The following is a 12,659-nucleotide window of genomic DNA, read 5'->3' as shown; positions in this document are numbered from 1 at the left end:
GCCGCTTGCAGACGTGTAGACTCCAACTCCCATAATTCCCCAGCCAATATGCTGAATGGAGAATTCTGGGAGCTGAAATCCACATACCTTCAAGTTGCCAAGCTCGAGAAATGCTGTTCTAAAGGGAAAGTGTGGCTGTTGTCCCATTATTGATTCTCAAGCCAGATTCTGTCCCTAATTTTGCTTATATATGTGCAGATTTGCACCTTCAAGTCAGAATAAGAGCTCTTTGTGCATCTTAAAGATAACATTTCGTATCCCCCAAACAGCCAAGAAACGATAAAAATTAACAAAAAAAAGTGAGAAAAGTAAACCTGCCTTCCAGCCTCCTAGAGCTTTTGTTCTGGACCATGAAAAGGCATTTTGTTGTTGTTGTTGTTGTTGCTGTTGTTAAAGCTACTGAACTCTTAATTTTGTGAAGACTTGAATTAAGTGCTGCTGTTGCATATTGAAGACATGATAAAAACCTAATTTCTGGGTTTTTTTTAAATAAAGAAAAAGAATACACAGGGAAGGTGATTTCACATTTTACAGTACTGTCCCCTCCCCAAAACAGACTTAGTGACCAATTAATACAACTACATTGAGGTGTAATATTGGGAATATATCTTTTAAAGTCAGAATGTCTCTTCCCCATCCCCTCCCACAATATCATAAAGTAAATATTAATTAGAACATAAGTCATGAATGCACCATTAAAGTGTCATCAAAAGATGTTGACCTAAGCAGTTTTCCATGATACACAATACGGCCCTCCAAAAAAAAAAAAAAAAAATCTGTCAATAATATACAGTTTGACAACTACATCTTGTAAATTAAACCCAATACTGCCGGCAGTCTATCCCTCTAAAGAATATTTGCCCCTTTCGTCCTTTCCTAGTAATCAGATAATAAAATACAGCACCTATAAATAAGCCAAAAAAATAATAATAATTATATCCATGTATGTGTGTATATGTGTGTGTGTGTATGTATATAAATATATACACATACACATACACACATTCATACCCATACATACACACCAAAATGATCTATTGTTAGTTTTAAAGATATGGCAATAAAGGAATCTAAACCAGCGAATCTGTAGAAGCCATAACTGATAAAACAGCTTATTGAAAAAAGGTGGCAGTAATGCACTCTAAGCGTGCACAAGTACGTAAGAAAATACCAACGTATAAAATTGCACACATGCACACACACATACGCGCACTCATTTCTCCATACACTTCTATGCTCGCGCATATACACATAGACAACAGGAGGAGCTAGAGACAATTTGGAAAATCGATTCTGTACTTTGATCGGCCCTGCGGCTGTCATAAAATAACAGGAAGAGCTTAATTATTTTGGAAGAGGAGAACAGTTCCTGTCGTGTGCTTTGGTTAGCCATTTTGTAGTTTGACATTGTGATAATCGAGGGTTATGTACTCTTCTTCTGGGCCCACTCCCTTTTCGTAACCAGTATATGCCATGGGACCATAGGTAATCATTTAAGGGTGCTTAACGATACTCCAAAGAGGCTGAAACAGTGGTTCTTATTCTCTGGAGTAGGTGAGACCAGAATAGCACAATGACTGATTGTTAAGCCCCAGATCGTACTAAAATAATGGGCCCCAGTAATATTGTCCTACGAACTATTGCCAGCTATGAATGATGGAAACTCATCTTGTTGGGTAAGGCTTCTCATTGTACCACCACACTCTTTTTGAAACTGATACCAAGTTCAACTTTCTTGCCAACCAACCCCTCTCCGTAAAAAAAATACCACACTGTATTTTGTGTAGCATGTATCATTATGCCACCTGCCTGACTGCCTGGCGTGTATTAAGGAGTGTTTCCAGGTGCCCATGTAATTTATTTTCTTTCAAAAAGCTGGTGTTTTTTTCTCCCCTTACAGATCACATGGGTCAATGATTAATGCGGCATGTGCAATCAGGTGGTGTTGAGGACTAGTAACATATATGGACTTGTTGGCAAGGCTGGCATAATGCAATTTAATCTGAACCGATCAAGTACATCCCTCTTCCAAGCTGTCTCCCACACCTCCCAGAATGAGGTCTGATCCGCGTGCTTTGTGGTTAGAGGTTAAAAAGCAGATTATAAAATACCTAGATTTCAGAATTTTTCTTCTTTTTTTTTTCCTGTCCTGATTTGGCCTAAAATGGAGTGTATTAAACAAATTCCAGCCAACAAAGAGACTAGAATCAGTTAAAGCTATGAAACAATGTGCACTACAAGTCAATTTTCTATTCCACTTTACAAGAAAAACACTGAAGTCAGCTACCACAAATTAAGATGTTTTCCTGATGTGTCTTTTTTTTTTTTGTCTGTTTAAAAAATACATGGAGTAAATGTGTTTTTTTTTTAAACCCCAAGTTTCAAACAATACTCTTTCTTGAAAATATTTAGGAATTCAAACTAGTGTGTTTAGAGTCGGGTTGACTGTGCAATCTCTTAGTGGCAACCGAAGAGCTACAAAACAACTTTTTTTTTTAATCTCAAAAAATCTCCCCTCCCATCTTTTTGTTTTCCTGGTTAAAGAAGATAATAGTGTATTATTATCGCTCTGTTTAGCCATTAGATGGCTGATAAAAAGCCCCCCCTTTTAAATATGTGGGTTTAATTTTTTTTTCTTGTTTGTATATATATTTTTGTTTTAAAGCCCACACCAAAGAGGAGGGCAGAAGGCAAAAGCTGTATGAGTTTTTTTTTTCTTCCCCAGAAACTGTGGAAATCACTTTAGGGCAATTAATAGAAACACTTCAGGGTACAAAAAGCTGGACAAGTTTCAGTTTTCTTCCTTGAAAACACAAACATAAAACTGGGCTTAAAACACTCCTTTTGTTCTCTATATGCACCTTGGCCTATGGCATTTTTTTGCCCCGTGGCCTGCAGGGCGGTAAGTGCGGGACACAATAGAAACCAACAGAGGTCCAAGTTTTAACTTTCCCAGCCCTGTGGAGCTGGGTGAGCTTAATCTCAAAACTCCCATTCAACGGGCTCCTCTCGACTCGCAGCCTTCTCCAAACGGTGGATTATACTGTTCAAATTTGCTGCCTTCTTTTTCCTCAAGGTGTTGTCCCGTGTGTTCTTGGAGCACGCCGCCTCAGAAAAGCTGAACAAGCTCTTGAGTGAGTTGGATTTCTGAGAGCTGGTGATGGCCAGCGTGGAACTGGTACTTGGCACAATGGGCACTTTCTCCACACTTTCTCCCCTGGGCTTGCAGGAGCTCTGCCCTGCAAGGACTGAGGTAGAGGCATCCTCTTCTGGAGCACAGTTGGGCCTGGCCTCCAGAGTTTCTCCTGAATGTTGAGAGCTCAGTGGAGAACCCTGACGTGGTGCTTTGAGCCTTCCCTCGTCGTCTGTGTCTTCCAAGCTCTCCATTCCCAACTGGAATGTCTCCGTTTTCTCCGAAGATCCGGCGTCTCGCAGTGCCTCTTCCCCTGCTTCGAAAGCCGACGCTGCTCGCCCTCCCTGAGACTTCATGGTTGCATTGCTGTACTCATCTGCTTCCAGGCTGCCTTGTTTTGTATCCGATGGGCCTTCCGTGTCCACCCCATCACAACTGTCTCCTTCGGAGCTGTGAACTGCCCGGTTACTTCTAGCTGAAGGAGAGTCACTCGACCCAGCCTGGCTCTGACCTCCAGCTTGGATTTCTTCAATAAACAGCTCTCGACGAATACGTGACCTAAAAGAAACATGGCAAGAAAGGAGTGTCACCACTGGTTGTAGCTGAGATGATAACGGTAGTTGCGCCTGGCACTTCCTCCAAGGACATCAAATGGGTGAATCTGGGATGAATCTATCATCATTACAGAGCAGGGGTGTCATACTCAAGGCCCGGGGGCCAGATCCGGCCCACGGGGTGCTTAGACCTGGCCCGTGGGGCCGCCCTGAAAAGAGGAAAGGTCCGGCCCACAGTGCTCCTGCCAGCGAAAACAGCTCGGGAGGGCCACACACGGCCTTCCCAAGCTCTGTTTTCAGCCACGATGGCCTCCTGCAACCCTTTGCCAGCAAAAACAGAGCTCGCGAGGGCCATGCACAAACACCCACCCCCCCCAGCTCCATTTTTGCTGGCAGAGTGCTCAGGCCACAGGTGTCCCACACGAGTGATGTCAAGCTGGCCACACCACCCTGGCCAACACCCCCCATGATGCAGCCCTCAATGAAATTGAGTTTGACACCCCTGTTACAGAGGTTATTTAGGCTGAGAGGAAGACAGGCAACCTTCAAGTCTGAGATTAATTAAGACATTAATTTGATACAGCTATTTAACAGTGAAGTCCTATTATGTACTTGATCAAAATGGTCTATTCACTACACAAGTAGTCCTTGATTTACAACAGCAACTGGGATCAGAATTTTCATTGCTAAATGATGCAGCTGTAAAGCACAACTGCGTCACTTAGTGGCAGCAATTCTGCAGTCCTATTTGCCATCATCAACTGAATTCCAAGGTCGTTAGATGAGGCAATTTGCTGCTGGCTTCCCACAACCAGTCAGTTGGGAAGCAGCAAGTTACAGGTCCCAGGCCCAAAGGAAGGGAAGTGGGTGGGGGATGTGAGAGGCACAGCATGGGTCAGGTGCATGAGGGTGCACAAAACGTGGTGTGAGTTGGGTGTACGACAGTGGTGAAATCTAAAATTTGTTACTACCGGTTCTGTGGGCATGGCTTGGTTGGGGAGTGGTGGTAATATATAGGAGCCTGGTGGAGCAGTGGACTAAAGCGCTGTTAAATAGCACTTAGCTGCCAGCTGCCTGTAATTACTGCAAGTTCGAATCTCACCAGACTCAAGGTTGACTCAGCCTTCCATCCTTCCGAGGTAGGTAAAATGAGGACCCAGATTGTGGGGGCAATAAGCTGACTTTGTATAAAAAAAAAAGAACACCGCTTGGGGGGGCCAAAAGCCCTACTAAGCAGGTATATACAAAAGTATGAAGGCTATTGCTTAACGCATTGTAAGCCGCCCTGAGTCTCCGGAGAAGGGCAGCATATAAATCGAACCAATAAATAAATAATGTGACTGGGTGGGCGTGGCCAATTTTTTTTTTTAACTTTTAAAACCATTTTTTCTACAACCTCTTCGGCGAAGAGGTTGTAAAAAAATGCTTTCAAAAGGCTCTGACGATCCCAGCTGAGTTGCCTGATTGGCAGAGGGTTTTTAAAAAACTCTCTGAGGATCAGGCAACTCAGCTGGGACTGTCAGATCCATTTAAAAGAAAAAAAGCCTCTGATGATTGTGCAGCTCAGCTGGACATGGGGGGGGGCAGGGATTTTTGCTACCGGTTCTCTGAACCACCCGCCTCCATCGCTACCGGATCGGGCAATCCGGTCCGAACAGGGAGCATTTCACCCCTGGTGTGGGAGGATGTGTGGGATAGGTGTGGTGTGGATTGGGTGTCTGAGAGGCATGGGATAGGTCAGGGAGGGTGCAAGGGGATGTGCAGGAGGTGAGATGCTCTATGAGTTGGGTGTGTGAGGATGTGCACAAGAGGCACTATTGTTGCAGGTTGGGGAGGGTGTACGAAGGAGTGCATGAGAAGTGTGGCACAGGGAGGTTGTATGAAGGTGGTGGCACAAGGAGGATCAGGGAGGGCCTCCGAGCAGCCAGTACAGGTAATCCTCAACTTACAACAGTTCATTTAATGACCGTTTGAAGTTACAATGGTGCTGAAAAATATATGACTGTTTTTCACACTTACAACCATTGCAGCATCCCCATGATCACCTGATCAAAATTCAGACACTTGGCAACTGGTTCATATTTATGACGGTTGCAGTGTCCCCGGGGTCATGTGATCCTTTTTTGTGGCCTTCTGACAAGCAAAGTGAATGGGGAAGCCAGATTCACTTAACAACCATGTTGCTAAATTAACAACTGCAGCAGTTCACTTAACAATTGTGGCAAGGAAGGCTGTAAAATGGAGCAAAGTTGAGTTAACAAATGTTTCACTTATCAGCAGCAATTTTGGGCTCAGTTGTGGCCAAAGACTACTTGTAAAATGTGATGTCAGAGGAGCTGGGGGAGGGTGTGAGGGTGGAGGAAAGTTACAACCTGCAACCTTCCCTGCCATTTCCCCCACTGATTCTTTTGAGTAAACTGGCAGAGAAGGTTGCAGATGGTGATCATGTGATTGTGGGATGCTTGGCAAGTAATTGTAAGCATGAATGGGTTGCCAAGTACTCAGACCACAGTCATGTAACTGTGGGCATGCTGTGTTGGTCTGAACTCTGAGGTCTGGTTATAACCAGTGGTGGGCTGCTGCATGGTCGCAAGGGTTCGGGCAAACCCTTAGTTCTGATCGCTGGCTGGGCCTGCCCACCCGCCCCTGTTCTATGCTATCCATTTATAACTTACTTTCTGGCTTGTTGGCTGGCCCAGCTGCATTCCGCGCCGTCCCTGCTGTTCTCACTGGAACTGCCTGAGCTGATTAGGAGCCTGTTTGAAGCTCTGTTTCTCTCCCAAAGGGGTGTGTGCAAGTGAAGTGAGCGCGTATGTGTGTGCGCTCACAACCAGCGAATCCTTTGTTAAAGAAAGTGCAGCCCACCTCTGGTTATAACCACCATTCATTCTTGGTACTGTCTCTGACCGAATGGTCATAAACTGAGGTCTACCTGTACACTGCTTCTGTTAGACACGGACCAAACTAACAGCTGAAACTGAAAACTCAGCTACAGTAAAGCAACCCCCCTTCTAAGGGGCTTCTGTGAGGAAAAGGGCAAAAGGACTGCTGGTTCTGCAGTAAAATAGGAAAAACTCAGAGCTACCTACCTATAATTGTGGAACCAATTAATGACGGTGCTGGTCTTCAAGTTGAGCTGTGTGGCAAGTTCCTCGATAGTTTTTGGTGATGGGTATGGCTTTTGCTGATAGGCTCGCTTCAGAGCTTCTTTCTCTTCCGGAGCCAAGACAACCCGTGGCTTCTTGAGCTGATGCTGTGGTTGTGGGCTGGCCCCCTGGCTGTAATCTATTCCAGTGGAAGATGATTCTGAAGGCTGGCTGTCACTGACGGAGCTGTGCCGCCGTTTCATGTATGCTGGAAAACAAAGGAAGCCACGCCGTCAGCCGGAGACAGAAGCGACAAATGGGGAAAGCTGGTTCATAATGAAAAGGCTTTGCAACTCTATGGGGCATATGAGAACTGCTTAAAACTGGTTTACTTAGCCAAGACGCATCTATTAAGACTGACAGTCTCTTTCCATGTTTCATGCACAAGATGTTTCTAGTCATCCAGTAGGGTACTATGTGGAGTCTGAAATGCGCTCAGAAGCTGATATACGGGATTGTATCTCATAGTAGATCAAATCAGACATTAGATCAAGATCTCCTGGAAAATCTTTTGGTGAATGGCAAAAGACAGCTGTTCCCTAACAATTTAACATTTGCAGTAATACTCCTCTCTTTCCACATTTAACTATTGAAACAATGCTTGGCATAATCAACCCGTTAGCAAGGGCTTTCTTTGATTTTTGTTTAATTATAAACCTTCTATAATAAATTCCTTAGTTTAGAATTTGGTAACTGTAAGCGCTTATCTTTTGCCTAAGTTTTCAGCAGGGAGTTATTTCAGATTCAATAATAATATTAACAATCAGTGAGCCACCTAGTTAAAAGAAGATTGCGCAGACTGACTACAAACAATAGTACAACAAAGTAGCAACAATAGTACAATGGAATATCTGCAAGAAAGACCACTTGTCTGCAAATGAGAACCGGTAGGATCACAAAATAGACAAAATAATAGAAAATGAAGACCTATATTGATATTGTTTCCTGATTGCTTATTTGTACCCTATGAGTATCATTAAGTGTTGTACCTTATGATTCTTGATGAACGTATCTTTTTCTTTTATGTATACTGAGAGCATCTGCACCAAGACAAATTCCTTGTGTGTCCAATCACATTTGGCCAATAAAGAATTCTATTCTATTCTATTCTATTCTATTCTATTCTATTCTATTCTATTCTATTCTATTCTATTCTATTCTATTCTATTCTATTCTATTCTATTCTATTCTATTCTAGTTATCTGGGATTTTACTTATTTAAAACATTTATACAGTATAGCTTCCTGTCTTCTAACCAGCCCTGGGCAGCTTCTAATCTTCAGCATTCAAACAATCACCTGCCATTAACATCCCAGACTTAACAATTGTTGAAAAGAAAGACAGAAAAGGTCTGGAGACACATAGTAGACACTGGAGTACCTGAAGACAGCAGAAGAGAAGAGAAAGAACTGGAGAATATTACAAAATACAAAGATCTGAAAACAGAAGTAGAATGACTGTGGCAAAAGAAAGCAAAGTTAGTGCCAATAGTAATAGGCACCTTTGGTACAATTCCAAAATATCTGGAGTGCCACCTGAACACCATCGGCATCTACAAATCAGACAATTTCAAAAGGCAGCTTTACTTGGAACAAGCTGTATCCTGTGACAATACCTTTAACACCATCAAACAACGCCTGCCTATTCCAGGACTCGATAGGTGGATAAAAATGCCAAATCCAGTCTAAACAACTGTGCAGTGAACTACAATACAAATTCTACCATCCTGAAATCTGCCTATCTCTGGCTTAGCTCCACAGGAGGCCAAGCAAGTTGACCTATGACAATTAATGTCTTGACTAGTGTGTGTTTCGTAATATCCAGCATGTCTTAACAGAAATCAGCATACATCAGCCTCCATGAAAATCTTTGTAACTGAACCAGATTTATCTACCTAATGCTTCTATTCCCTGACTGATGCTTCAGCTTGCAATCCTGAGAGATGCCTCTAGCTTTATGTCTGCTTCTACCTCTTTCTGTCCTGTTTTGCTACTTTGGAACTCAGCCTTCTCCTGATGTAAATTTGGGGTTGGCTCCTGGATCTTTTTTGCCTGCTGATTCAGATGCCTGATTTGCAGCCCATCGCTGGCTGCGTTTATTGTCCTGCAGCTAGCCCAAGGTCCCATTTATTCTACCTGAGATGCTAGAGGTCATATTGGAGGATTTCTGCTGGCAAAGCATCTATTTCTTCATTATAGGTCCTCCTGTAAACATGAGTATCCTTGAACTGCCATTTCTGCTAACCACAAGCAAGCTACCTCCTTTCTCTAGAGAGAGAACAGTGGGTCTGCATTTCATTTATATTTATGGTTAAAGACTGAAAAGTCCTTTTACAGTAGCAGTCATGTCCTGCATAACTATGCCTCAAGTAAATTCTATATTTCCTAAATTAATTAAAAAGTTAAATCAAATAATCTAATGAAACAAATAATTTAACATTTGTTAGCTTTACTAAGGATGACTACAAACTCAGCCTTCCATCCTTCTGAGATTGGTAAAATGAGGACCCAGATTGTTGGGGGCCATATGCGTAAACTGCTTAGAGAGGGCTGTAAAGCATTGTGAAGCGGTATATAAGTCTAAGTGCTAGTGCTATAGTATATCACATACGTACTTCATGAAAGCTTCATGAAAACGGTGGCTAGAGTGTGAATGACCCTACGCAATTACTCACTTAGGCTATTTTTCTTCACTTCTTGGTCTTGTCCCATTAAACCATTGTTTTCAATTCACAGGCAAGGAAGCAGTGGCAACTAAAATTTTATCCTTGGATTTCCCTCCAGGTCTTCTACTCAACATGGGGAAGAGCCGATCAAAACACTTATTAAACAATTCATATCAGACACAGAGTATCAGCTGGACTTTGCCCAGGATCCAAACTTTCTTGCCAGTGAATCTAAAAGATACTCTGCTTCTTTCATGGCATATTTAACTAAACTCATACTACCTAAAAATAGAGGAGCTCTACTCTGGTATGATGTCATGCCTTCTCTATAGCTGTCCTTGAAGAAGAAAAAAGGAAGATCCCCTACTTGGATTGACAATGCCCCTGTGACTCTGCACACCTAAAACTGAAGAGAGCAGGTGCTTCCTGTACTACAGAGACATTGACACTCAGCTGATCTTATCATTACAAATTTACACCACCTTGTTTCTTTCAAACACTAAATCTGCCACCACACACAATGTGGCCAGGTTCTGTGCAGCAGTACTCAACATTTATTGGATAAGTTGTGCTTGCTCAACTTCATAAACTAAATGTAATGCTTACCTAGTTTGCCATATTAAGACGCTTTGTCACTTGACAGTCTTCTGTGCACTAACTTTTTATGCTCCCCATCTAATACTCCTAAATCTTTTTAGATTCTCACTTTGTATATGTACTTTAGCTCTTAATTTATGTATCTTTTATATCTACTACCTTTTTGTAATTCTTTATAAATTTTATAAACACACACAAACTTACATATCTTGATTTTTTTTAATGCTTCTTTGTAATGGCTGTACCCCATCCCCATACAGGTCTATGATTGTAATAGACTAATTTGATTAATTGGTCTTTGGTGGATCAGATTATTCCATACTACCCTGGTGGTTCTGCTTGTTAAATATTTTGATTGAACAAGTTGTTTGAAGAGTTATCAGCATTTAAGATCACAAGAGGGCGCTTGGAACCTATGGAATTTGTGAGTCTGCTTTCCTGTTTGGAGATGACTGTTTTGATGACTTACAACAATGATAGGGAACTTAATACTCCTGGAGCTGTTATTAATTTCCAGCAGTGTCAGCTGGGGCAGGTTTCTATCTCAGAAATATGTGGAAGTCCATAGGTTTTGTATCCCAGAGATTAATGTTCACCAAATGTGACCTGGGCTGTCTTGTAATGATTGAAGCATCTCCTAGAGAGCACACCAATTGGGTCAGCCTTACACAAAGTCCTTGTCTTACAATCTGTGTATGCGGTGAAATCATTTCTGAAAACCTTATGACCATCTATTACAGCCTGACCTAATCTAGTATCCTCCTAATACTGGAGACATGATAGCCATGAAAAGTGATAAAAATGAGTTTTTCTACTGCTCTATTATGGTCTTCTATGGAAATAAAATATTACAAAATGAAGACAAGATAAAAGCCGACAGTTCAGATATGGTGGCCAGATAGCTTTAATTAAGAGGGGACTGAACTAATTCAAAGGTGATTGGGTTATTGATGGCTATTAGTCTTGATGGTTGTTTTCTCTCTTCTGAATCAGAAGCAATATTGGGCAGAGGCTACAAATTCAAATTCAGAATAGAGCTGGAAGGGATCTTGAAGGTTTTCTAGGCCAACCCCATGCTCAAGCAGGAAACCCTGTATCATTTCAGACAAGTGGCTGTCCAGTCTTTTCTTAAAAACCCCCCAGTGATGGAGCACTCACAACTTCTGAAGGCCAGCTGTTCCACTGGTTAATTGTCCTTACTGTTAGGAAGTTCCTTAATTCCAGGTTGTTTCTCTCCTTTATTAGTTTCCATCCACTGTTTCTTGTCCTGACCTCTGCTGCTTTGGAAAATAACTTGACCTCCTCTTCTTTGTGGCAGCCCCTCAAATACTGGAGTACTTCTTTCATATCACCTTTTCTCTAGACTAGCCATATTCAAATCCTGCAACAGGTCTACACATTTGAGTCTCTAGGCCTTTAATCATTTTAGTTGCTCTTCTCTGCACTTTTTTTTTTCAAAATCTTGACATCTTTTTTTGTAATGTGGTGACAAAAACTGGATGCAGTATTCCAAGTGTGGTCTTACTAAGGTTTTATAAAGCGGTACAACTTGATGGGTTATCTGAAACTCATTCTGGCTTGTAAAATCTGAATAAGTGGATAGGGTGCTCTCTCTGGTATGTTTGTAGCTGTTTGTGGGATGCATCCATGCCTCCTCGGCTCCTGTGTGTAGCTGTGGTGGAGGATGGTAAATAATGAACTGGATCCAGGAGGTTTACCAGTGCTTATTTGTCAGGGTTCAAGGCTTGGACATATGACAGAGATGAAACTGGTTTTATTTATTTATTTGAATTTATTAGCCATGCAACTTCAAGGAAATCTTGTTGATAACTCTGGTCAGGATTTGGATGGAAGTACTGCCCCATTCTTGATCTTCTGAGACCTCTTGGCTGCCTTTTTCCTTCTGAAGGAGGGCCAGTGAACATTTCTCCTGCATGGCTTTATGAGGATTGTGAATTGAAAGCACTGCTTTACAGTGTTTCTGCTCCTTCTTTAACACTCAGTTCCAGCTGGTGGTGGAAAAGGTACTGGCTCAAGTTTGCCTTATAGATGTTTCAGGGTTGAGCTCTTTTCTATCTGCTCTTTAATAGCTATATGAATTGACTGCGAGATCTTTCATTAGCCTGGGATACAATATCCTCTGTATGTTGATCACATCCAACTATGCATCACTACCCTAGGCTGCATAGGAGAGGCTATTAATGCCTTGTCCCAGCACCTGAAGATGGATGAATGTGGATGAGACAAAGTAGGTTGAAGATATAGCAAAACATAGCAAGGTGAAGTTGCTTCTACATCAAGAGCCGTGGTGGCGCAGTGGTTAAAATGCAGTACTGCAGGCTACTTCTGCTGACTGTTGGCTGCCGGCAGTTCGATTCTCATGGGCTCAAGGTTGACTCAGCCATTCATCCTTCCGAGGTGGATAAAACAAGGATCCAGATTGTTGGGGGCAATATGCTGACTCTGTAAACTGCTTAGAGAGGGCTGTAAAAGTACTGTGACACAGTATATAAGTCTAAATGCTATTGCTATTGCTATCAAGGCTCTCAAGCTATTTCAATACT

The 12,659-nt window shown here is 42.2% G+C and overlaps 1 protein-coding gene across 9 annotated transcripts in view; it reads right to left on the bottom strand.

Moving 5' to 3' along the window:
• CUX1 (cut like homeobox 1) overlaps positions 1-12,659 on the bottom strand; it is a 358,675-nt gene that overhangs the window by 44,327 nt on the left and 301,689 nt on the right. For 8 of the 9 annotated variants that reach the window (XM_034420877.3, XM_034420880.3, XM_034420881.3 and 5 more), the window contains 2 exons: positions 6,777-7,041; positions 2,699-3,691 (listed from right to left, as the gene is read on the bottom strand). The exons of the other annotated variant lie outside the window; for it this stretch is intronic. In XM_034420877.3, coding sequence (XP_034276768.1) covers positions 2,983-3,691; positions 6,777-7,041 — 974 coding nt within the window. In that variant the 3' untranslated portion in view covers positions 2,699-2,982. Of the gene's footprint in view, positions 1-2,698; positions 3,692-6,776; positions 7,042-12,659 lie in introns of those variants that run through there. 9 annotated transcript variants of the gene reach the window in all.

The sequence above is a fragment of the Pantherophis guttatus genome, chromosome 1 (assembly GCF_059756535.1).
Source record: "Pantherophis guttatus breed Tessera chromosome 1, ASM5975653v1, whole genome shotgun sequence".
In the NCBI taxonomy this organism is placed as follows: domain Eukaryota; kingdom Metazoa; phylum Chordata; class Lepidosauria; order Squamata; family Colubridae; genus Pantherophis; species Pantherophis guttatus.
This window is presented reverse-complemented; position numbering and strand designations above follow the sequence as displayed.